Source organism: Coregonus lavaretus (genome assembly GCF_964263955.1).
Source record: "Coregonus lavaretus genome assembly, chromosome: 11".
Lineage (NCBI taxonomy): Eukaryota > Metazoa > Chordata > Actinopteri > Salmoniformes > Salmonidae > Coregonus > Coregonus lavaretus.
This window is the reverse complement of record NC_139998.1, coordinates 41,927,444-41,954,626: the sequence shown is the minus strand read 5'-3', so window position 1 is coordinate 41,954,626 and position 27,183 is coordinate 41,927,444. Positions and strand designations below refer to the sequence as shown.

Genomic DNA, 27,183 nt, shown 5'->3' with positions numbered 1-27,183 from the left:
TTCACCATAGGGATGGCCAGGTTTCCTCCAGATGTGACGCTTGGCATTCAGGCCAAAGAGTTCAATCTTGGTTTCATCAGACCAGAGAATCTTGTTTCTCATGGTCTGAGTCCTTTAGGTGCCTTTTGGCAAACTCCAAGCGGGCTGTCATGTGCCTTTTACAGAGGAGTGGCTTCTGTCTGGCCACTCTACCATAAAGGCCTGATGGTGGAGTGCTGCAGAGATGGTTGTCCTTCTGGAAGGTTCTCCCATCTCCACAGAGGAACTCTGGAGTTCTGGGTTCTTGGTCACCTCCCTGACCAAGGCCCTTCTCCCCTGATTGCTCAGTTTGGCCAGGCGGCCAGCTCCAGGAAGAGTCTTGGTGGTTCTTCCGTTTAAGAATGATGGAGGCCACTGTGTTCTTGGGGACCTTTAATGCTGCAGACATTTTTGGTACCCTTCCCCAGGTCTGTGCCTCGACACAATCCTGTCTCGGAGCTCTACGGACAATTCCTTCGACCTCATGGCTTGGTTTTTGCTCTGACATGCACTGTCAACTGGGGGACCTTATATAGACAGCTGTGTGCCTTTCCAAATCATGTCCAATCAATTGAATTTACCACAGGTAGACTCCAATCAAGTTGTAGAATCATCTCAAGGATAATCAATGGAAACAGGATGCACCTGAGCTCAATTTCGAGTCTCATAGAAAGACTGTGGTGGTCCTCTGTAGCTCAGCTGGTAGAACACAGCGCTTGTAACACCAGGGTAGTGGGTTCAATCCCCGCGACCACCCATACACAAAAATGTATGCACGCATGACTGTAAGTCGCTTTGGATAAAAGCGTCTGCTAAATGGCATATTTTTATTATTATTATTATTATTATTATTAATTAAAGGGCCTAAATACTTATGTAAATAAGGTATTTCTGTTTTAGTTTTTTATAAACTTGAAAGAAATTCTAAAAACCTGTTTTTGCTTTGTCATTATTGGGTATTGTGTGTAGATTGAGGAGGAAATTGTTTTATTCAATCAATTTTAGATAAGGCTGTAACGTAACAAAATGTGGAAAAAGCCAAGGGGTCTGAATACTTTCCAAATGCACTGTATATATATACACTACCGGTCAAAAGTTTTAGAACACCTACTCATTCAAGGGTTTTTCTTTATTCTTTACTATTTTCTACATTGTAGAATAATAGTGAAGACATCAAAACTATGAAATAACACATATAGAATCATGTAGTAACCAGAAAGCTGTTAAACAAATCAAAATATATTTTATATTTGAGATTCTTCAAAGTAGCCACCATTTGCCTTGATGACAGCTTTGCACACTCTTGGCATTATCTCAACTAGCTTCATGAGGTAGTCACCTGGAATGCATTTCAATGAACAGGTGTGCCTTCTTAAAAGTTAATTTGTGGAATTTCTTTCCTTCTTAATGCGTTTGAGCCACTCAGTTGTGTTGTGAAAAAGTAGGGGGGGTATACAGAAGATAGCCCTATTTGGTAAAAGACCAAGTCCATATTATGGCAAGAACAGCTCAAATAGGCAAAGAGAAACGACAGTCCATCATTACTTTAAGACATGAAGGTCAGTCAATACGGAAAATGTTAAGAACTTTGAAAGTTTCTTCAAGTGCAGTCGCAAAAACCATGAAGCGCTATGATGAAACTGGCTCTCATGAGGACCGCCACAGGAATGGAAGACCCAGAGTTACCTCTGCTGCAGAGGATAAGTTCATTAGAGTTACCAGCCTCAGAAATTGCAGCCCAAATAAATGCTTCACAGAATTCAAGTAACAGACACATCTCAACATCAACTGTTCAGAGGCGACTGCGTGAATCAGACCTTCATGGTCGAATTGCTGCAAAGAAAGCACTGCTAAAGGACACCAATAAGAAGAAGAGACTTGCTTGGGCCAAGAAACACGAGCAATGGACATTAGACCGGTGGAAATGTGTCCTTTGGTCTGGAGTCCAAATTTGAGATTTTTGGTTCCAACCTCTGTGTCTTTGTGAGATGCGGTGTGGGTGAACGGATTATCTCCGCATGTGTATTTCCCACCGTAAAGCATAGAGGAGGAGGTGTTATGGTGTGTGGGTGCTTTGCAGCGATACGCCATCCCATCTGGTTTGGGCTTAGTGGGACTATAATTTGTTTTCAACAGGACAATGGCCCAACACACCTCCAGGCTGTGTAAGGGCTATTTGACCAAGAAGGAGAGTGATGGAGTGCTGCATCAGATGACCTGGCCTCCACAATCCCCCGACCTCAACCAAATTGAGATGGTTTGGGATGAGTCGGACTGCAGAGTGAAGGAAAAGCAGCCACCAAGTGCTCAGCATATGTGGGAACTCCTTCAAGACTGTTGGAAAAGCATTCCAGGTGAAGCTGGTTGAGAGAATGCCAAGAGTGTGCAAAGCTGTCATCAAGGCAAAGGGTGACTATTTGAAGAATCTCAAATATAAAATATATTTCGATATGTTTAACACTTTTTGGGTTACTACATGATTCCATATGTGTTATTTCATAGTTTTGATGTCTTCACTATTATTATACAATGTAGAAAATAGTAAAAATAAAGAAAAACCCTTGAATGAGTTGGTGTTCTAAAACTTTTGACCGGTAGTGTGGATATATATATATACATATTTGTCTCTCTCTGTGTCTTTCTTTCTGCTCTTGTCAGGCCCTCTTTCGTCGTTCTGCATCAGGGAGACTGGCCGGGCCTTCATCATAGCAGGATAGAGTAATAAAACAGAGGGAAAGAGAGAGAGAGGTATAGAATAGAGAGAGAGGGATACATGGAAAAAGAACAGAGGGAAATCAAAGAAACCGACCTGGCCTTCATCAGAGCAGAAGAGAGAGAGAGATAGAACAGTGTAAGAGAGAGATAGAAAAGAGAGAGAACATGTGTGTGAGAGAGAGAGAGCGGGAGAGAGAGAGGGAGAAAGAACAGAGAGAAAGAATTACTGGAAAAAGACACGTCTCTTTTACCTCATGTGATGTGGGTATTCTGTGTTGTGTTCGGTCAGATCAGAACAGAAAAGATGGCAGAGGAGGAACAGAGAGGAGGACAGAAAGAATCACAAAGAAAGACAGTTACCAGGACAGAAAGGAGGACAGAGTAGGATAGAAAGGAGGACAGAGAGGAAGAAGGACAGAGAGGAGGACAGAGAGGAGGACAGAAAGAAAGAAGCACAGAAAGAAGGACAGAGAGGAGGACAGAGAGGAGGATAGAAAGAAAGAAGGACAGAGAGGAGGACAGAGAGGAGGACAGAAAGAAAGAAGCACAGAGAGGAGCACAGAGAGGAGGACAAAGAGGAGGACAAACAGGAGGGACACCAGGTCTAATAGACAGTTATTTAAGCATCAGCAGAGAGGAGCCTGGGTAATTACTGTGAAGTGAGTGAAAAGACAGAGTTGCCATGGTGATCCTGATTACTTTAGGAGCTGTTTAGTTCATGTAGATCCTGGATGGGAGGAGGGCATGGGAGAGGAGGAGAGGAGGGCATGGGAGAGGAGGAGAGGAGGGCATGGGAGAGGAGGAGAGGAGGGGAGGGGGGCAGAGGAGAGGAGGGCATGGGAGAGGAGGAGAGGAGGGCATGGGAGAGGAGGTTATGGGAGGAGGAGAGGAGGGCATGGGAGAGGAGGTGAGGAGGAGAGGAGAGGAGGGCATTGGGAGAGGAGGGCATTGGGAGAGGAGTAGAGGAGGGGAGGGGGCAGAGGAGAGGAGGGCATGGGAGAGGAGGAGAGAAGGAGAGGAGGGCATGGGAGAGGAGGAGAGGAGGTTATGGGAGATGAGGAGAGGAGGACATGGGAGAGGAGGTGAGGAGGAGAGGAGGAGAGGAGGAGGAGAGGAGGGCATTGGGAGAGGAGGTGAGGAGGAGAGGAGGTTATGGGAGAGGAGGAGAGGAGTGGAGGAGAGTTGGGCATGGGAGAGGAGGAGAGGAGGAGAGGAGGGCATGGGAGAGGAGGAGAGGAACAGCCTCAGTACTCAGTTATTTAGTTCTTTAAAAATAAAAAATAAAAACACTTTCAGCTCCTACACTCATTTCACTGTAACTTTGTCTTCAGGAGAGAGGGGGTTCCTGTAAATTAAGATGGAGGGACACTCCGTGCAAGTAACAGGCTGCAATTGATATTAATCACTTCATCATCCCAGACCTAATCAGTCTCCTGAGAGTGTACTGCGTTAGTACAGCGTTAGTACAGCGTTACTGCAGGCACTCTGTTTTCCATCTGTTTTGTCAGACAGCTCTGACTCTCTCCCATAATTATGTGCTCATTAGTCATTGTTAAGTGTTGTCGGCACAGCCTTAGTCGTGTGTATTTTGTGTGTAGGCCCTACTGTATGTTTTGGCGTGACGTGGTGGAAAAGTGTTTTGCGAGCAGCCCTCTGCTTATATGAGTAAGTGTGTGTTTGAGAAGGTATGTGCGTGTACGTGCGGCGCATACATGTGTATGTATTCCCCTCTGTTTGTGTATGTGTGTCTGCTCCCCTCAGGGACAACGGGGCTGTGGAGGTAAACAGGCTCATTAAGAGGCATGTGATCACAGCTGAGCACCCTGGGCCACAGCCTGAGTGGCGAGGAGTAATGACACACCATAGGGATGCCGTGGCCGCCACACACACAGGTAGATTCATGGAGACTCCAGGGGAGGGAGGGGTGCAACACTGGGCCTCTCCAGCTTGTTACTGTCTCTGCTGCTGCTGTTCCAGCCACTCAAGCGTATGTCCAACACCCCCTCCCCTCCCCTCCTCCTCTGCTCTTCAGAGCACCTTCACTGACATATGGTCCCCCTTGGTGAACCTAAGTTGGATCCATCTCTCCCTTTCCCTCTAGGGCTTTTATGTGCTTGAGTGAAGGACTACGGTACTGTGTGTTATCTGTTCACTGGGGACTTGGGAGGAACATGAACTTCACTGTATGCTGTGTTTTCCTCTGTAGTCACAAGTGGAGGATGATTAAGTCCAGAGGCATCATGCCCATAGGGGGCACAGGGGCATGTGCCCCCTCAGATTTGTCCTGTTAATTATAATAATTAAAAAAAAAACATTTTAATAATAATAATGTTTAGTTTTTTTCTGTGTAATTCTACTAACCACTAACCAATTTTATGAAGTTGGCTTTAGCTAGGCCAGATAGGTTCCCAATCTCATAACCTAATAACCAAGAAGCCATTTCAGGCTATCAATCAAGTTAGAGTAGCTAGCTTGTCTAACTAAGCTGGCATGCCTGCTGGCAAGGTTGGTAGACTTTAGAAAAACAAACAATTACTAAATGTATGTACAGTGGGGGAAAAAAGTATTTAGTCAGCCACAAATTGTGCAAGTTCTCCCACTTAAAAAGATGAGAGAGGCCTGTAATTTTCATCATAGGTACACGTCAACTATGACAGACAAAATGAGAAAAAAAAATCCAGAAAATCACATTGTAGGATTTTTTATGAATTTATTTGCAAATTATGGTGGAAAATAAGTATTTGGTCAATTACAAAAGTTTCTCAATACTTTGTTATATACCCTTTGTTGGCAATGACACAGGTCAAATGTTTTCTGTAAGTCTTCACAAGGTTTTCACACACTGTTGCTGGTATTTTGGCCCATTCCTCCATGCAGATCTCCTCTAGAGCAGTGATGTTTTGGGGCTGTCGCTGGGCAACACGGACTTTCAACTCCCTCCAAAGATTTTCTATGGGGTTGAGATCTGGAGACTGGCTAGGCCACTCCAGGACCTTGAAATGCTTCTTACGAAGCCACTCCATCGTTGCCCGGGCGGTGTGTTTGGGATCATTGTCATGCTGAAAGGCCCAGCCACGTTTCATCTTCAATGCCCTTGCTGATGGAAGGAGGTTTTCACTCAAAATCTCACGATACATGGCCCCATTCATTCTTTCCTTTACACGGATCAGTCGTCCTGGTCCCTTTGCAGAAAAACAGCCCCAAAGCATGATGTTTCCACCCCATGCTTCACAGTAGGTATGGTGTTCTTTGGATGCAACTCAGCATTCTTTGTCCTCCAAACACGACAAGTTGAGTGTTTACCAAAAAGTTCTATTTTGGTTTCATCTGACCATATGACATTCTCCCAATCCTCTTCTGGATCATCCAAATGCACTCTAGCAAACTTCAGACGGGCCTGGACATGTACTGGCTTAAGCAGGGGGACACGTCTGGCACTGCAGGATTTGAGTTCTGGGATTTTTGCTCACTGTTCTTGTGATCATTTTGACCCCACGGGGTGAGATCTTGCGTGGAGCCCCAGATCGAGGGAGATTATCAGTGGTCTTGTATGTCTTCCATTTCCTAATAATTGCTCCCACAGTTGATTTCTTCAAACCAAGCTGCTTACCTATTACAGATTCAGTCCTCCCAGCCTGGTGCAGGTCTACAATTTTGTTTCTGGTGTCCTTTGACAGCTCTTTGGTCTTGGCCATAGTGGAGTTTGGAGTGTGACTGTTTGAGGTTGTGGACAGGTGTCTTTTATACTGATAACAAGTTCAAACAGGTGCCTGTAGAGTCTCCTCAGGTAACGAGTGGAGGACAGAGGAGACTCTTAATGAAGAAGTTACAGGTCTGTGAGAGCCAGAAATCTTGCTTGTTTGTAGGTGACCAAATACTTATTTTCCACCATAATTTGCAAATAAATTCATAAAAAATCCTACAATGTGATTCTCTGGAAAGAAAATTCTCAATTTGTCTGTCATAGTTGACGTGTACCTATGATGAAAATTACAGGCCTCTCTCATCTTTTTAAGTGGGAGAACTTGCACAATTGGTGGCTGACTAAATACTTTTTTTCCCCACTGTATGTACTCATATTTCTTTCAATCATTTACCCAGATTTTAGCAGAGATGCAGAAAATAATATTTAGTTTCTTTAAAAAAATAACCACCAGTCAGGAGGATACAGACAGCTCAAGAGGTATGCTTAGATACTGTATGCAGAAAAATATACTTTTTTTTTTTTTTTACATAGAATTAAGCATAATGATTATGGCTCTAGATTGCAGGAAAATACAGTTTCAGGTGTTTGAAAAATATAAAATTCTCCAACTGCGTGTGCATGCATGTGTGTGTGTGAGCAGAGCATCAGCTGACAAATAGATTCTGCTGTAAACAAAAATACTCCTGCTGGAACCACAAATGTCGCCTTTGAGGAAAGGGGGAAATCTAGTCAGTTGCACAACTGAATGCATTCAACCGAAATGTGTCTTCCGCATTTAACCCCTCTGAATCAGAGAGGTGCGGGGGGCTGCCTTAATCGATATCCACGTCATCGGTGTCCGGGGAGCAGTTGTTGGGGGTTAACTGCTTTGCTCCCACCTTGCCGGCTTGGAGATTCCAACCAGCGACCTTTCGTTACAGGCCCAACGCTCTTAATCGCTAGGCTACCTGCCGCTCCCACACATTATGTAACATTTGGGCAAAGCAGCAGACACACACACACACACACACACACACACACACACACACACACACACACACACACACACACACACACACACACACACACACACACACACACACACACACACACACACACACACACACACACACACACACACAATCAGCAGGGTTCGACCCTGCTGCTTCTGTATTGATCTTGATGGAAGTTCTCTCTTTCTCTCCTTCTCTTCCCCTCTCTCTCTTCCTCTCTCCTGTTCTCTGTTGCCTATGGCTGAACTCCTCATGCAAACTAAATTAATCTATGTTGTCTTGATAACACAGGAAAAAACTATCCAAAAACATCTGGGAACATTTGAGCAAATAGGACATCTACATTACTGACTGCAATACAGTTTTGTTATTAGAACGTTGTGACTCCATTGATCAATTCTCACGCTAACAAAATATGTTTGATTACATCTCAGTGCAGATATACACTGAGTATACAAAACATTAAGAACAACACCACCTACAGAGGTGGTCCTCTGTAGCTCAATTGGTAGAGCACGGCGCTTGTAACGCCAGGGTAGAGTTTCGATCCCCGGGACCACCCATATGTAAAGATGTATGCACACATGACTGTAAGTCGCTTTGGATAAAAGAGTCTGCTAAATGGCATATTATTATTATATTATATCCTCTTTCCATTATATACACTGAGTATTCAAAACATTAAGAACATCCTCTTTCCATGACATAGACGGACCAAGTGAATCCAGGTGAAAGCTTTGATCCCTTATTGATGTCACTTGTTAAAATCACTTCAATCAGTCTAGATGAAGGGGAGGAGACAGGTTAAAGAAGGATTTTTAATCCTTGAGACAATTGAGACATGGATTGTGTATGTGTGCCATTCAGAGGGTGAATGGGCAAGACAAAAGATGTACGTGCCTTTGAACAGGGTATGGTAGTAGGTGCCAGGCGCACCGGTTTGTGTCAAGAACTGCAACGCTGCTGGGTCTTTTCAAGCTCAAGTTTCCTGTGTGTATCAAGAATGGTCCACCACCCAAAGGACATCCAGCCAACTTTACACAACTGTGGGAAGCATTGTAGTCAACATGGGCCAGCATCCCTGTGGAAATCTTTAGACACCTTGTAGAGTCCATGCCCCAACGAATTGAGGGGGGGGGGGGGGGGTGCAACTCAATATTGGGAAGGTGTTCCTAATGTTTGGTATACTCAGTGTATGTTATTATACTATATGCTTTGATTATAATATTCTCCATCGTAGTCCCCTGTAGCTCAGTTGGTAGAGCATGGCGCTTGCAACGCCAGGGTTGTGGGTTCGTTTCCCACGGGGGGCCAGTATGAAAAGGTATGCACTCACTAACTGTAAGTCGCTCTGGATAAGAGCGTCTGCTAAATGACAAAAAATGTAAAAATGTATTCAGAGAAAGTATTGATGTAGTACTCCAGCTCTCCACCAGGTGTCTCTAGTGTAATATGGAATAGTGTACTTTCTCTGTGTTTCCACAGCAGCTCCCTCTCTGGTTTAAAGAGCCCACATGCCAGTATTATGACATCAGTTCAGGCCTGGACCTGTTTCAACTGTCAGCCTTACCTGTATACCTGTTTCAGAGCCATGTAAATACCTACTTCATAAACTTCAACTTGGTAGTGTCTTTACACTCAAAGGAAATACCTCAGGCATCAGACAATCCCCAACCAAGCATTTAATCTAACACGCAACACAGCAACAGATGTTTTTGAGGTTTAGGTCTAGTTTGCTGAGAGATGCATAAACAGTGCTACCGTACACAATATATAATTGAATTGTGATTGATTGAATCTGATTGATGATGCTAATGCTATTGCTCTGTGTTGTGTTTCCCTACAGTAAAGTGGAGACAGCAGCCATTGAGACAGAGCTGGTGAGGGACTACAGGTTTGGCCAGCAGCAGCTGATAGAGATCTGGGGGCATGCCTGTGCCATCGCCATCACCAAGGTACTGTATGTACCACCCTTATCCCCCCACTCCTTTTTCCTTCCTCTCTCCAATAATCACCTTTTTCGGGCTACTCATCAATCCATGTATCCATCAATCAATCAATCAATCAAATGTATTTATAAATCCCTTTTTACATCAGCAGATGTCACAAAGTGTTTATACAGAAACCCAGCCTAAACCCCCAAACAGCAAGCAATGCAGATGTAGAAGCACGGTGGCTAGGAAAAACTCCCTAGAAAGGCAGGAACCTAGGAAGCAACCTAAAGAGGAACCAGGCTCTGAGGGGTGGCCAGTCCTCTTCTGGCTGTGCCATCCTTCCTTCCATCCATCCATCTATCTATCCATCCATCCATCCCTCTCTCCCATTCCCAGTCTCTGATGCTGTTTCACCTAATAGTATTTCAAAACCATGCAACTTTCTAAGGGCTCGTGACATATGAACTGTGAATAGAGATTTAGGGAACACACAGGGACTGTTCTGTTCTCTGTGTTTTTGGAAAAAACTTGTTTTTTTGTGTTGACTGGGTCTTTACTTACAGTTGTGGGATAACTGTCCCTCTCATCAGTGCTGTGTCTCTGCTCCATAAATCCTGAGGCACACCAGAGCCTCTGTTCCTCTGTTCACTACTGGGCCTGATGAGAGACTGATCTGCTCCTCTGCTGGGAGCCAGTCTGGCAAGTCCACATGCCCCTTACATCAGACCCCTACATGTGTGTGTGTGTATGTGTGTTCGTCTCTTTGTGTAATGTGTGGTGAGCATCCTGTAAGTTAGTTCTCCCAGCCAGACTGCCTATGGTCAGCAGTAGCAGGGTATGGAGTGTGGAGCTGTCAGTAACACACGCGGTTCCTTTGACCAGACGGTCGGTTGGTTTAACCCTGTAGTCGTTTCCTCCACAAGAACCCAGTGTGGTGTGATTAATGTTCCCTGAGCTTCCAGACATATGAGACACTTTCCTGTCAGAGAAAAAGAGAGAGAGAAAGAGACCAAGAAAGAGTGAGTGCTCCCCTCAGAGCGTCTGATTACCTCAACCACATCCACCTACCACCATTATCACCAAAAGCCAATGGTCCATGGCTAGAGCGGACCCAGCCGCAGCACACATACTGTAGCTAGACAAACAGTGCCTGGCTCGGCCTGGGCCCGGAGCGGCCAGGGGCTACTGCACCCACACGCATTAAATCACTGTTATTAAGGAAAAGTGCAGTAGTAGGGCTTTGTGATTTCACTGCAGTGGTTGCGGTTGCCAGATAACATTAATTTCTCACAGAGTAAACGCTCCATATACGTCCAAAGACACCCAACCTCCCTGGCAGCAACCACACGGGCCCATCAAGGGTCCATCTCAGCGGTGTTCCTCTGTGATCTGGTGTGCGTGAGTGCAGCGCCTGTGTTCAGCCAAGGGGTTAGGATAGCAGGCAAAGGCCTTTCAGCACCTGGGGAGACAAAGAATGTTCCGCTTCCACGGAGCAGTAAACGCTGGAGTCTGTTGTCCCTAGGTCCCTGTTCTGTCTACTCAAGATGTGTTCAATATGTCAACGTGTCCATTTGAAAAACACATTGATTATCCTGCTCAGCTTTCATCAGGAGTGTGTAGCTGTATGTTTATGTTTGGGTGATTCCTCACGAAACTAGATTAAAAAAAGACCATGATATTTGGGATTTTCACGAAATGTAATCCATAAAAGGGTCCTTTGGAGGAAAGATTGTTGACATATGTTTGACATTTGTATCTTAAAGCATAATTGAGAAATAATTAATTGAAGTTGGAATATTTGTGCCATTTTGGCCTTACCCAGGCTCCATAATGTTTCATCTGTAGATGCTACAAAGCAAAAATGTGTAATACGAAGCTTTATCACCTGCTCTGTAATATGAGTCGTATTTATATATTTTTTATTTTTTTTATACATTAATTTATGAATATTGAAAAATATAAAAAGGTATTTTGTGAAAATACAAAATATCACAGTATTTTTTTGTTCTAGTTTTGTGAGGAATCATCCGTTTATGTGTTTGTATTTGTGGGTGTGTGTGTGGTGGGACACATGGGTGTGGGGGCATGTGGGTGTGGGGGCATGTGTGTGTGGGGGCATGTGTGTGTGTGTGTGTCGTGTGGTGGGACACGTGGGTGTGGGGGCATGTGGGTGTGGGGGCATGTGTGTGTGTGTGTGTCGTGTGGTGGGACACGTGGGTGTGGGGGCATGTGGGTGTGGGGGCATGTGTGTGTGTGTGTGTCGTGTGGTGGGACACGTGGGTGTGGGGGCATGTGGGTGTGGGGGCATGTGTGTGTGTGTGTGTCGTGTGGTGGGACACGTGGGTGTGGGGGCATGTGTGTGTGTGTGTGTGGTGGGACACGTGGGTGTGGGACACGTCGGTGTGGGACACGTGGTGTGGGACACGTGTGTGTGTGGGGGCATGTGGGTGTGGGGGCATGTGTGTGTGTGTGTGTGTCGTGTGGTGGGACACGTGGGTGTGGGGGCATGTGGGTGTGGGGGCATGTGTGTGTGTGTGTGTGTCGTGTGGTGGGACACGTGGGTGTGGGGGCATGTGGGTGTGGGGGCATGTGTGTGTGTGTGTGTCGTGTGGTGGGACACATGGGTGTGGGGGCATGTGTGTGTGTGGTGGGACACGTGGGTGTGGGACACGTGGGTGTGGGACACGTGGTGTGGGACACGTGTGTGTGTGGGGGCATGTATGTGTTTGTGTGTGTGGTGTGTGTGTCTGTGTCTGTGTGTGTGTGTGTGTGTGTGTGTGTGTGTATCAGGTGGATGAGAGCAGAGGCCCTATAGTGCAGGGATGGGCAACTTTGATGGGGGTGGGGGCCACAAAAATGTTATAACAAATTTTATGCAATTTTACTCATTTTGCCATGGGGCGCAGATTTTTTTTGGCAGTTTTACAGATAATTTCCTGAAATTATGCACATTTTGTCATAGGGTGGAGGCAAATGTTTGCAGTTTTTAATATGATAACTGATGATCAATGGGCCACACCCCGGTTCGTAATTTGGCCATGCTTGCTACAAGTTTATATAGTCTAGCGGTCAGCTAACTTACCAATCAAAAACAAAATTGCTGACATGAACAAAACATTTTTTCGTTTATTGGTCCACGGGCCTACGAAAGGGCAGGCCGCCAGTTGCCCATCCCTGATATAATGTACCTCATTACTATGGATATCAGGTCTTTAGCTCTGATCCCCCCTCCTCTCTCAGTCAACTTACCTTGTAAAATAAAATTAAAAGTAGGCTTAGCCTCTGGGACCTTATTAGAGTCAATACAGCCATTGCTCCTGTGTGTGTGTGTGTGTGTGTGTGTGTGTGTGTGTGTGTGTGTGTGTGTGTGTGTGTGTGTGCATGCGTGCGTGCGTACGTACGTGTGCATGCGTGTGCGCACGTGTATGAGGATAGGTACCATGAGCTGACATAACAGCATTCCTCCAGATAGGAGCAAGGGGCAGGGTAGCAGGGTAGCATGGTAGCAGGGTAGCAGGGCTACACCCTGACTACTAAACCCAGACCAGGGCATGCTGCTCCTCTAAAACCAGCTTGTTCCACTGGATGTGAATTTTCGACATCTACTGAAACGACCATCTCTTTAAATCAAATCAAATCAAATCAAATTTTATTGGTCACATGCGCCGAATACAACAGGTGCAGACATTACAGTGAAATGCTTACTTACAGCCCTTAACCAACAGTGCATTTATTTTAAACAAAAAAAGTAAAAATAAAACAACAACAACAAAAAAGAGTGTTGAGAAAAAAAAGAGCAGAAGTAAAATAAAGTGACAGTAGGGAGGCTATATATACAGGGGGGTACCGTTGCAGAGTCAATGTGCGGGGGCACCGGCTAGTTGAGGTAGTTGAGGTAATATGTACATGTGGGTAGAGTTAAAGTGACTATGCATAAATACTTAACAGAGTAGCAGCAGCGTAAAAAGGATGGGGTGGGGGGGCATTGCAAATAGTCCGGGTAGCCATGATTAGCTGTTCAGGAGTCTTATGGCTTGGGGGTAGAAGCTGTTGAGAAGTCTATTGGACCTAGACTTGGCACTCCGGTACCGCTTGCCGTGCGGTAGCAGAGAGAACAGTCTATGACTAGGGTGGCTGGAGTCTTTGACAATTTTGAGGGCCTTCCTCTGACACCGCCTGGTATAGAGGTCCTGGATGGCAGGAAGCTTTGCCCCAGTGATGTACTGGGCCGTACGCACTACCCTCTGTAGTGCCTTGCGGTCGGAGGCCAAGCAGTTGCCATACCAGGCGGTGATGCAACCAGTCAGGATGCTCTCGATGGTGCAGCTGTAGAATTTTTTGAGGATCTGAGGACCCATGCCAAATCTTTTTAGTCTCCTGAGGGGGAATAGGCTTTGTCGTGCCCTCTTCACGACTGTCTTGGTGTGTTTGGACCATGATAGTTCGTTGGTGATGTGGACACCAAGGAACTTGAAGCTCTCAACCTGTTCCACTACAGCCCCGTCGATGAGAATGGGGGCGTGCCCAGTCCTCTTTTTTTTCCTGTAGTCCACAATCATCTCCTTTGTCTTGGTCACGTTGAGGGAGGGGTTGTTGTCCTGGCACCACACGGCCAGATCTCTGACCTCCTCCCTATAGGCTGTCTCATCGTTGTCGGTGATCAGGCCTACCACTGTTGTGTCGTCGGCAAACTTAATGATGGTGTTGGAGTTGTGCCTGGCCATGCAGTCATGGGTGAACAGAGAGTACAGGAGGGGACTGAGCACGCACCCCTGAGGGGCCCCCGTGTTGAGGATCAGTGTGGCAGATGTGTTGTTACCTACCCTTACCACCTGGGGGCGGCCCGTCAGGAAGTCCAGGATCCAGTTGCAGAGGGAGGTGTTTAGTCCCAGGATCCTTAGCTTAGTGATGAGCTTAGAGGGCACTATGGTGTTGAATGCTGAGCTGTAGTCAATGAATAGCATTCTCACGTAGGTGTTCCTCTTGTCCAGGTGGGAAAGGGCAGTGTGGAGTGCAATAGAGATTGCATCATCTGTGGATCTGTTGGGGCGGTATGCAAATTGGAGTGGGTCTAGGGTTTCTGGGATAATGCTGTTGATGTGAGCCATGACCAGCCTTTCAAAGCACTTCATGGCTACAGACGTCAGTGCTACGGGTCGGTAGTCATTTAGGCAGGTTATCTTAGAGTCCTTGGGCACGGGGACTATGGTGGTCTGCTTGAAACATGTTGGTATTACAGACTCAGTCAGGGACATGTTGAAAATGTCAGTGAAGACACTTGCCAGTTGGTCAGCACATGCTCGGAGTACACGTCCTGGTAATCCGTCTGGCCCTGCGGCCTTGTGAATGTTGACCTGCTTAAAAGTCTTACTCACATCGGCTACGGAGAGCGTGATCACATAGTCATCCGGAACAGCTGGTGCTCTCATTAGTCTTTAATCATTCTGTTAGCGCTAATGGCCTAATCCTAAAGCAAGGTGAGATAAGATAGAAAAGATAAGAGGATGCTGCTGTAAAAGGCACTCAGGTTTCACACTGCATTCACAGTATGTGCATATTGAATGTCACTTCCACTCCTATCAGAGATGGCTGGTCCTTATTGGGCTACGGTGCTAATTAGCGTTAGCATTTACCACAGGGGAACAGGTCAGAGAGGGTGTCATCACATCAGCGCAGCGAGAGACACACATGAAAACCCTGTTGCACAGCAGGAGACACACTACTACACCCTTAATGACACCAGGAAGCCGTTTCATCTGTTTCAGCCACTTAGATAAGAAAATGTTGCCTATCTCTTTCCTCTTTCTCGCTACGCGCAGAATGTAGCTTCTGCTGCCGTCATTATCCTTCCACCTCACAGACTCGATGCCGCCATTACCATCCTTCTTTCATCTCATTTAGAGTGTATCTGCTCCCAGACAGAACATTTATGTTACAGATAATGGCTGCTGTCTCTCTTCTACCGGCATAATTACTGTAATTAATGCTTTCATGTCTGTATTAATCTGATACAGCAATTAGAGTATGGCTCCATTTGTTGCACGGTAATGTACCACTCCATTTAGAGTCCCGGTTTTAGCGGCCATATTGAAAGTGGTCCAGTATAATACTTAGTGTTAGGCTACACATTTGGTTTGGTAAAGCTGTTGGAAAGTGAGGTGAGACACCTTTAGCTGTGATGTTGCTAGTAGCTAGCAACACTACATGTTTCACTCCCCTACTGATTCTATTTAGGTGTGAGGAGGAAGATTGGACCACTTAAGTCAACATGCCGTCTCCAGCGGGATAAAGTGGCGGATACCTTTGCTGCCTCTCTTAAGGACGTGTGAGGGGATTTACTGGGGTATGTGCTCTGCCCCTGTAAAACAGAGAAGGGGAGATGCCAGTGGCCCAGTGGGGAAACTCATGGCTCAGGCCTGATGGAAAGTAGTGTGTTATTTAAAGGGAGCAACCTGTGGTGTCCGGCTCTGTTTTTTTTTTCATTCCTGTCAGGGTTATTTTAATGAGTTTGGTGCTTTCTGTCATTAAAAAAAGACCTGGGTGCCATTTCCCCTGGCCATGGCATGGCGTCCCTGGCACGCGAAGGAGAGAGTCTGACAGTGATGGAGGGTCAGTCTGGCGGATGTAATGACCTGTACACTGGACAATGAGTCTACTAGGCTAACTGGTGATGTTTCTGTCTCACTCTCTGTCTCTCTCTCCCTCCAGGCCTTTCCTCTGACCTCCCTGGGTAAGAAGCAGCCAACAGTGTTGGTGGTCTGTGGTCCTGACCAGAACGGCTCCATCGGCCTGGTGTGTGCCCGCCACCTACGCATATTTGTAAGTATACCACAGAAGACTGCACTGGCCATGCACACACCAGCCATCTCACACACATGGCCATGTGGACAATATCAGACTATAGTTACTAATGAAAGAAATGGTTCAGTGAGTTTATTGCAGGATAAAATAACAAGGCTTCCACTATGTTTACGAGATTTTCATAAAATCTATAAATAGACCTTAATGATTAATTGATCCATTACGGGATTGAAAATGTCGATGGCATCACTTCATTGTTACCCTCATTAAATACTGTCTGGTTACAGTTGGCACTGGTAGCGTACCATGATGTCATGTTGGTGATGTCATTACTTTAGTCACATTAGTTTGCATGACTGTGGATATGCTGTTCTGTGGTGTGAAGACATTTATTGCAATATTACAGACGATTACAGTACATTAACTAAAAACATAATTTGAATAAGGATTTACACGTTATGATATAGTGAGGCAAGTCTACTATCTTTATTCTATTTGGCCTAAACCATAAATGCGTTTTGGTTTTCCTGCCTTAGAACAGAATGTATCTATATAACTTCACCAAATGTGTCTGAAATGGCAAATATATGGAGCATCGATATATCTGATTAAAACCATGTTGACAGCAGCTGTTAAAGTTGCAAGATGACTGTCTGTGAAGCTCTCAGGGCAGTGACTGGGCCTGGGGTCAACACAGATATATTTTACACCAGGATTCCAGGAATGAATAAAGCACTTCCACATAACTTCGATCCAAATAAAGAAATCATCAGTCGATGAATCCCTGACCGTTGAATCCCATTAGTCTTATTCCATGCAGGATTCACAAGTTCAGGTCTTAAAGAGGTAGTGCACTGCAGCAGATAAGACCAAGGTCTTTAGCTCTGATCTGGGAACTGTACATTTGATTAAACAGAGCGTAGATTACTATTTGGCCACTGGCAAATTAGTTAAACCAGACTGATTTCAAATCAAAATCAAATCATATCCATTTTTATTGGTCACATACACATATTTAGCAGATGTTATTACGGGTGTAGTGAAATGCTTGTGTTCCTAGCTCCAACAGTGCAGTAGTATCTAACAATTCACAACAATACACACAAATCTAAAAGTAAAATAATATTAGGACGAGCAATGTCTGAGTGGCAGTGACTAAAATACAGTCCTGGGCAGTCCTGGGCTAGCCATCCATGTTCACTGAGCTAGCATGTGTCTCAGTATGTTTGGCATGCATCTGTGGTTCTTTCCACTGCTAAATAAATGGCGAGGCAAAATATTGCACACAGAAAAGACAAATAGTCCCCAAGTCAAAGCTCATCTTCATCAGATTCTGTCTGAATATGATTATGTCTGTGACCGTTAGTCCACCCTGTTGTTCAGGCAAGGGAGGATGCACATGATGTTCTACAGTTCTTTCGGAACATAATGCGGTTCTTTCGTGTTTCTTGTGAACAAAAACACCTCGGTGTCTGAAAGAATCAAGTTTATCACATGACTGATGAATCCCAGAGATTCTACAATGTCTTTTCAATGTGGCCTTTGTGTCACTGTTTAAACAAACCACCGTGAATCTCAACGGACTGTGACCAAAGAGAAGACGCTCCTTCAAGGCCTACTCAGAATGCTCATCTTTCAGGAAGAGGAAGTTCAACGGTGGGAACGCTTAACATCAACAAGAAAAGGCGTGTGACCTGTCTGTAACTTGTAGTCATACCTAATTTCTCCTGTATGCCTCTTAGTTGACACTTGTTGACGCTAGAGAGCGTCCTGATGGTGCCTCCGTCCCCGAGGTATGTCTGTCTCATGTTGACGCTGTAACCTTTTCTAGGTCAGGGCACCAAGGGGTCACTAAGGGGTCGCAGCCACCCTAGAGGGACGTCTCTCTCTGGGTTCTTTAGCGGCGGTTATGAAAGATGACGTCAGTTTCCCGTTCTCCGGCCACTGTCGTTGAAGCCTGATTGGTTTAATGTCTCCCAGGAGCGAGTTGGAGCATGTGGACCGACGTCTGGGCTGACAGACCACTTCCCCCTCTGACTGACCAGGGCCAGCTAGTCAGAAATGGAGGGACCTGAACCTCTCACTGCCTGGTTTACATACCCAGCATGACCAGAAAACACAGCAGCACACTGAGGCCCTTTCACATAGACTATTTATCACTGTGATTGAGGCCCATTAGCGGTGGGGATCACGGCTGGCCATCGTTTAACATCACAAGCCACAGGTGTCTGGCTTTCCACTCTCCCTAAACATCTATCATTAATCATGTAGGTGTAGTTTAGTCATCCCAGAGTCCAGAGGGCTAGTAGGCGTACAACGCTGTGCTAACCAGTCTCTGTCTGTCTGTCCAGCCCTGATCTACACACAGACCGACAGACCAGAGGGAGAGAGGGGTAGGAAAACAGCAAAGTATGTTCTCTCTTAAATTGTCACCTTGTTAGAGGGCCTGTATTAATTTATATGGTTACAGAATATTTCATTCATACTTCATTTTCATATACTTTTCCTTTAACTCTGTGTCATTCTCTCTCTCTCTCTCTCTCTCTCTCTCTCTCTCTCTCTCTCTCTCTCTCTCTCTCTCTCTCACTCTCACTCTCACTCTCACTCTCTCTCTCTCTCTCTCTCTCTCTCTCTCTCTCTCTCTCTCTCTCTCTCTCTCTCTCTCTCTCTCTCTCTCTCTCTCTCTCTCTCTCTCTCTCTCTCTCTCTCTCTCTCTTTCAACAGGAGTATGAGCCCACCATCTACTATCCCAAACGCACCCCTCACACCATTCACCAGGACTTCACAGTTCAGTGTGAGAAGATGGACATCCCATTCCTCTCCTATCTCCCAACAGAGGTGAGCAACATAAAAAAGGACCATAAAACATTAAATGTTAGATGTCAAGTTTAATTCAAGTATTAATTTATGTCTTATACTTTTTATAGACACAAATGAATCCTTGAATTAAACTTGAATTAAACATCTGCTAGCGTAACTGATTTATGAAAGTGCACCTTGCTGGAGCTGTGAGCACAATGTAAAGCTCTTGTCTAGATGCTGACCAGAGTTTGGGTTGTGGTTGTGTTATGGTTGTGTGTTCAGGTGTTGATCAGAGTTTGGGTTGTGGTTGTGTTATGGTTGTGTGTTCAGGTGTTGATCAGAGTTTGGGTTGTGGTTGTGTTATGGTTGTGTGTTCAGGTGTTGATCAGAGTTTGGGTTGTGGTTGTGTTATGGTTGTGTGTTCAGGTGTTGATCAGAGTTTGGGTTGTGGTTGTGTTATGGTTGTGTGTTCAGGTGTTGATCAGAGTTTGGGTTGTGGTTGTGTTATGGTTGTGTGTTCAGGTGTTGATCAGAGTTTGGGTTGTGGTTGTGTTATGGTTGTGTGTTCAGGTGTTGATCAGAGTTTGGGTTGTGGTTGTGTTGTGGTTGTGTGTTCAGGTGTTGATCAGAGTTTGAGTTGTGGTTGTGTTATGGTTGTGTATTCAGGTGCAGTTGATCAACGATGCCTATAACCTGGTGATCGATGCCATCCTGGGGCCAGAGACTGACCACACAGACGTGAAGGAGCCCTACGCTGGCATCCTAGTCACTCTGAAGCAGGTCAAGATCCCCATCGTCAGTGTGGACATACCCTCAGGTAAGGCTGAGCGCTCTGCTGCACATTCAACATGTACCAGTGTTGCACAGATGTACAGAAATTTGCCCAAAACAGGATTTTAGCTCTGAGCTAAACACGAATAAGCCATATGAAAAAGAAGAGCCTGTACATGCTCTACCACAGGAGGTTGGTGGCACCTTGATTGGGGAGGACGGGCTCATAGTAATGTCTAAAATGGAGTCAATGGAATGGTATCGAACTCATCAAACACATGGTTTCCATGTATTTGATACATTTTACATTTTAGTCATTTAGCAGACGCTCTTATCCAGAGACCGACTTACAGTTAGTGAGTGCATACATTATTTTTTTATATATACTTTTTTATTTTTCATACTGGCCCCCCGTGGGAATCGAACCCACAACCCTGGCGTTGCAAATGCCATGCTCTACCAAACTGAGCTACATCCCTGCCGGCCATTCCCTCCCCTACCCTGGACAACGCTGGGCCAATTGTGCGCCGCCCCATGGGTCTCCCGGTCACGGCCGGCTACGACAGAGCCTGGATTCGAAACAGGATCTCTAGTGGCACAGCTAGCACTGCGATGCAGTGCCTGATACCATTCCATTCACTCCATTCCAGACATTACTATGAGCCATTCTCCCCTCAGCAGTCTCATGTGTGCTCCACAATACACCTGACCACATTTGCAGCTGCGATAGCCTTTGTCAGATCAACCTCAAGTCATCCTCAACACTGCTGAGCTGTTGAGGCCAACCTGGATGGACTGAGATAGTAAAGCATGTAGCTAAGTGCAGTACATCTATTTGGCCCATTATATCACACCCTCTCCCCATTTCATTTGTTCTGGAATGCTGCTACCTGGCAGGTGTCTCATCTGTAAGATATTAAATGCCGATTAAAGTTGAAAGGAGAAGATCAAGTGAGATACTCACTCTCTCCATTATGTTATTTCACGTGACATAGCTAGTAGATGTCAGCAGGCTAGTTGCCCCATCAATGGAGATGGAATTAAAATGGTGATCATCATTTCTCTGTTTATTAAAGGTTGGGATGTGGACCAGGTGACCTCAGATGGGATCAACCCAGACGTCCTGATCTCGCTTATGGCACCAAAGAGATGCGCCACCAGTTTCACGGGGAAGCACTACTTGGCGGGACGCTTCCTGCCTTATGACATCCAGAAGAAATACGATCTGAACCTGCCAGAATACCCAGGCATAGACAGTGTTATAGAATTGTAAAATCTTCTGTACACCCTCACCAGTCCTCATTTTGGATAAATATGGATAATATATTCACGTTTTGTATTTTATAGATTGTTACTGTGCTTTATTGTTCATGTGCTACAGTGCTATGAAAAAGTATTTGCCCCCTTTCTAATTTTCTCTACTTTTGCATATTTGTGATAATGAATGTTATCAGATCTTCAACCAAAACCTAATATTAGATAAAAGGAACATAAGTGAACAAATAACACAACAATTACATATTTATTTCATTTATTTCATAAACAAAGTTATGCAACACCCAATTCCCCTGTGTGAAAAAGTAATTGCCCCCTTACACTCAATAAATGTTTTTGCCACCTTTAGCTGCAATGACTCCAACCAAATGCTTCCTGTAGTTGTTGATCAGTCTCTCACGTCGCTGTGGAGGAATTTTGGCCCACTCTTCCATGCAGAACTGCTTTAACTCAGTGACGTGTGGGTTTTCAAGCATGAACTGCTCGTTTCAAGTACTGCCACAACATCTCAATTGGGATTAGGTCTGGACTTTGACTAGGCCATTCCAAAACTTCAAATTTGTTGCTTTTTAGCAATTTTCATGTAGACTTGATTGTGTGTTTTGGATCATTGTCTTGCTGCATGACCCAGCTGCGCTTCAGCTTCAGCTCATAGACGGATGGTCTGACATTCTCATGTAGAATTCTCTGATACAGAGCAGAATTCATGGTTCCTTCTATTAATGCAAGTCGTCCAGGTCCTGAGGCAGCAAAGCATCCCCAAACGATCACACCACCACCACCATGCTTTGCTGTTATTTGTTCACTTATGTTCCCTTTATCTAATATTAGCTTTTGGTTGAAGATCTGATAACATTCAGTATCACAAATATGCAAAAGTAGAGAAAATTAGAAAGGGGGCAAATACTTTTTCATAGCACTGTATCTCTCCAATGGGAGTAGACTAGAGCAGGTTACGCCTTACCAAGAATCCACTCTGTTTGCTTAAATACCATAGAAAGATGATATTTAGAATCTGTGGGTGGTCTGAGTTGTATGTCTGTTTTGGAAATGGTTTGAAAAGTTTCCATGTGAGTTACCATGTGAGTTGCCATGTGAGTTGCGTCATTCTCATTTTAGTGATTTCTTCTTTGCAAAGTTCAGAGATTGTCTTTCTCCCTCAGCAAAAAACGATGAATGTTGTACGGAAGAGGTATTTTGTACCTTCGAGTTAACTGCTATTTTTAAAATGTATTATTATGTTTTGAGTTCTGTTGTTCTTATTGAAGAATGCTTGGTTTTTGGGTCAAACTGTACTTTCCAGCAGCTGTGTTCTTTTTGTTTTATTTTTTAATTCAGTCTACACTTCTGCATTTCCTTAGTCCAAGTAACACCTGTTCATTGATTTTCAGTTGCAGAGTTAACTCTTTGTCCAATAAAATATCTAATTTAACAGTTATTTTGATTCCTATGTGATTCGGTGTAAGAAAGTAGGAAAGATGAAAGCTGACACGATTAAAGGTAATCATGACAGTAAATCTTCCACAGGAGTTAAAACTGTGTAGAATCTAAACTGTGTTGGTGGATAAAACTGCCATTATGCTTCATAACATCAGAGATCACACAGTAGGCTATGCAAATCCATGCCAAGCCTCAGACATTGTTAGAAGAGATCAGGCAGGAGATCAGACGGATTATATTACATGCAGAATGATTTCCGCAATAATTCTCTCTAAATTCAGAGTCGACGGAGTGGACTCAGAACTTGAGTCTGCAGTGTGCTCAGTTCATATCAATTCTGCATTTGAGAGGCAATTTTTTCATATTTGGGATGCTACAGTAAAACAAGCTATCTCTGGTTTATTGGTTTACAACTGAATTAAAATATACACTGAGTGTACAAAACACCTTCCTAATATTGAGTTGAACCCCCCGCCCGCCCTCAGAACAGCCTCAATTAATCGGGGCATGGATTCTACAAGGTTTCGAAAGCGTTTCACAGGGATGCTGGCCCATGTTGACTTCCCACAGTTGTGACATTGGCTGGATGTCCTTTGGGTGGTGGACCATTCTTGATACACATGGGAAACTGTTGAGCGTGAAAAACCCAGCAGCGTTGCAGTTCTTGACACACTCAAACCGGTGCGCCTGGCACCTACTAACATGCCCCATTCAAAGGCACTTAAATCTTTTGTCTTGCCCATTCACCCTCTGAATGGCACACATACACAATTCATGTCTCAATTGTCTGAAGGCTTAAAAATCCTTCTTTAACCTGTCTCCTCCCTTTCATCTACACTGATTGAAGTGGATTTAACAGATGACATCAATAAGGGATCATAGCTTTCACCTGGATTCACCTGGTCAGTCTGTCATGGAAAGAGCAGGTGTTCGTAATGTTTTGTACACTCAGTGTAGAATCAATGTGGTAAACAAGTGTAGTGCAAGCTAGTTAGTTGATGACGAATGTCTCTCATCATTTTGACCTGACTCTAAACATGTTTATAATAGGCCTGTGAATGGATGTGAGCTAGCGTATTTATACCAAACCCTGCACTGTCCTCTAAGTGTTAGCACTGTGCGCAGGAAGTCATAGTGTCGAAATGTTGTTAAACCTGTCTAGATCAAAGAGCCCACCCACAAGGCACACACTGGTTGAATCAATGTTGTTTCCATGTCATTACAATGGCCAACGTGGAATAGACGTTGAATTGACGTCTCTGCCCAGTGGCAGAGGCTTTTGGAATACAGCTGAACATTTACTGCTCATATTTTTCATTCTGTTCCTCTGCATTTTCAGAGACCCTTTCTCATATATTTAAGTGAGAATGTATTTTTATAATGTTTAATTAATGGTATTCAAAGTCTTCAGAGGGTGGAAGAGAATGAACAGATAATAACCGATACTAACGTCATATTGAGGAGACCAGAGGAGGCTGATGGGAGAGAAAGATAATAACCGATACTAACGTCATATTGAGGAGACCAGAGGAGGCTGGTGGGAGAGAATGAACAGATAATAACCGATACTAACGTCATATTGAGGAGACCAGAGGAGGCTGATGGGAGAGAAAGATAATAACCGATACTAACGTCATATTGAGGAGACCAGAGGAGGCTGGTGGGAGAGAATGAACAGATAATAACCGATACTAACGTCATATTGAGGAGACCAGAGGAGGCTGGTGGGAGAGAATGAACAGATAATAACCGATACTAACGTCATATTGAGGAGACCAGAGGAGGCTGGTGGGAGAAGCTATAGCTTTTTATATGTTTTATGTGTTTGATACCGTTCCATTTATTCCATTCCAGCCATTTCAATGAGCCCATCCTTCTATAGCTCCCCCCACCAGCCTCCTCTGGAGGAGACATGTTCTAATACAGTTGATTGGTAGGCTGCTCTGGATTTCAGTGATTTAGAACTAAGGGCAGAACATCTAAGTAAGAGGGCAGACTAGAGCATATTTTTTCACAGATCTGCATAGAATTATCCCACCTGCCTGAGGGAATTTTACGGAATAACTCCTAAATATCATTACAATTGCTGATGATGCATTTGCAACTAGTCAGTGCATTCTATCTCACAAGCATGTCTCTGTGTGTTTTGAAGTGAGTGTTTGTTGAATGGCATAACATATGACGCCACTTCCCTCTTTGGCAGAGAAGCATCGTGCAATCAGCAGTTGTTAAAGTTACAAAATCGAACCAGAAGTTGACCATCTGGCATTGTCATGCTGTCTGCGAGTACACAAACGATGTGAAGCTCTGCTCTAGTGCCGCGTTCAAGACAACTCGGAAACTCTGAATCTCTGAGTTAAAATGTGCGTACATTTTTTGCGTAGCGCTTCCTATTGGTTGATTCTGATACGTTCCTAGTGGGAAACTCTGAGCTTATCTTTCTTTCAAGTCTGAAATTTCAGAGTTTCAAAGTTCAGAGTTGTCTTGAAAGCACCATACTGGCTTCACGTCCTCATCAGAAATGGGAAACTGGGAAGCAGGAAGTCGTAAGTCTGACATGATTGTGTTCAAGTGCTTTTGAAGTCGGAACACTTTTTTTATCTAGCTTGATAAGTTATCTAACGTTGCTAATAATAAAGTTAGCTAACATGGACAAATGGTCAAACTAGCTACATTCTCCATATTGATAAGGTTGTAGTTGTCAAAACTGATTTGTTGTCATCTTTTGGTTGAAAAGGTTAAAGGTCAGTGGTGAAACGTCACAACTCGGCAACAGCATTTTCTCAGAGTTTCCCACATGTAATAGCACGTGAATGTGGCAATAGTCATGGGCTCCGACAGGGAGAGGACATGACAGTCTGTGGTAGAGCTCAAAAACTCTGGGCATGTTTACAGCTGTCCAGACAATTTAGACAAGAAAAATTGTTAACGAACCTTTTTACACTGAACAAAAATATAAACGCAACATGTAAAGTGTTGGTCCCATGTTTCACGAGTTGAAATAGAAGATCCCAGAAATTTTCCATACGCACAAAAAGCTTATTTCTCTAAAATGTTGTGCACAAATTGAGAATTTCTCCTTTGCCAAGATAATCCTTCCACATGACAGGTGTGGCATATCGAGAAACTGATTAAACAGCATGCTCATCACACAGGTGAACCTTGTGCTGGGGACAATAAAAGGTCACTCTAAAATGTGAGAATTTGACAGGACGTCCAACCGGCTTCACAACCACAGACCACGTGTAACATCACCAGCCCATGACCTCCACATCCGGCTTCTTCACCTGCGGGATCGTCTGAGACCAGCCACCCAGACAGCTGATGAAACTGTGTGTTTGCACAATTGAAGAAGCTCATCTGCATGCTCGTCGTCCTCACCAGGGTCTTGAAGTAACCGCAGTTTGGTGTCGTAACCGACATCAGTGGACAAATGCTCACCTTCGATGGCCACTGGCACGCTGGAGAATAAATCCTGGTTTCAACTGTACCGGGCAGATGGCAGACAGCATGTATGGCATTGTGTTGGCGAGCGGTTTGCTGATGTCAACGCTGTGAACAAAGTGCCCCATGGTGGCGATGGGGTTATAGTATGGGCAGGCATAAGCTACGGACAATGAACACAATTGCATTTTATCGATGGCAATCTGAATCCACAGAGATACCGTGACGAGATCCTGAGGCCCATTGTCGTGCCATTCATCCGCCGCCATTCCCTCATGTTTCAGCAGGATAGTGCATGACCCCAAGGATCTGTACACAATTCCTGGAACCTGAAATGTCCCAGTTCTTCCTGCATACACACCAGACAGGTCACCCATTGGGCATGTTTGTGATGCTCAGGATCGACGTGTACGACAGCGTGTTCCAGTTCCCGCCAATATCCAGCAACTTCGCACAGCCATTGAATAGGAGTGGGACAACATTCCACAGGCCACAATCAACAGCCTGATCAACTCTATGCGAAGGAGATGTGTCGTACTGCATGAGGCAAATGGTGGTCACACCAGATACTGACTGGTTTTCTGATCCATGCCCCTACTTTTTTTGTTAAGCTATCTGTGACCAACAGATGCATATCTGTATTCCCAGTGATGTGAAATCCATAGATTAGGGCCTAATTTATTTATTTCAATTGACTGATTTCCTTATATGAACTGTAACTCAGTAAAATCTTTGAAATTGTTGCATGTTGCGTTTATATTTTTGTTCAGTGTAGTTCCTTTGATGAATGGTATAACAAAAACATGTTTTGCATGCCGAAGTGTATATTTTTGGTTATGGCCAATTTCAATGCCATTGTTACGCTGTTGACAGGCTTGTTTCATCAAACACACTACACTGCGGTTGAGCATACTGTAGAAAAGCTGTCAGTGTTTACGTGTTCTGGATACAAACATATTCTAAAATATAATCATATCTTAGTGTGATGCTTTCTCCGTGTATTCTGGTGGTATCTACACACCTGTTCTGAGAGGATACAACTTTCAGTAACAGCCCAAAAACGTATTACAAAGCAGGGAAAAATGAAGACCGTAAAGCAGACAGAACAGATAAAATCTTACTCTGTGGAAAGTAAAAAAACACCCTTTTATTTGAGGTAATATTCCGCCCCGCTCTCCCCTGCCTTTTTCTGGGAGTGTTATGGAAGACACAGATGTGAGAGAGCACTGGCCAATGGTGAGCAGAGGGGGGCTGGATTAGACTGCTCTCTGGGTGTCCCTTCTTT

At 44.6% G+C, this 27,183-nt stretch overlaps 1 protein-coding gene across 1 annotated transcript in view; it reads left to right on the top strand.

The window, feature by feature from the left end:
• The window catches only part of LOC311136824 (yjeF N-terminal domain-containing 3-like), a 66,443-nt gene extending 43,992 nt beyond the window's left edge, over positions 1–22,451 (top strand). The window contains exons 2-6 of the mRNA XM_084171112.1: positions 9,278–9,386; positions 16,074–16,184; positions 18,891–19,004; positions 19,635–19,785; positions 20,816–22,451. Of these exons, the coding sequence (XP_084027238.1) occupies positions 9,278–9,386; positions 16,074–16,184; positions 18,891–19,004; positions 19,635–19,785; positions 20,816–21,012 (682 nt within the window). The 3' untranslated portion in view covers positions 21,013–22,451. The remainder of the gene's footprint in view (positions 1–9,277; positions 9,387–16,073; positions 16,185–18,890; positions 19,005–19,634; positions 19,786–20,815) is intronic.
• Positions 22,452–27,183: the final 4,732 nt, after the last annotated feature.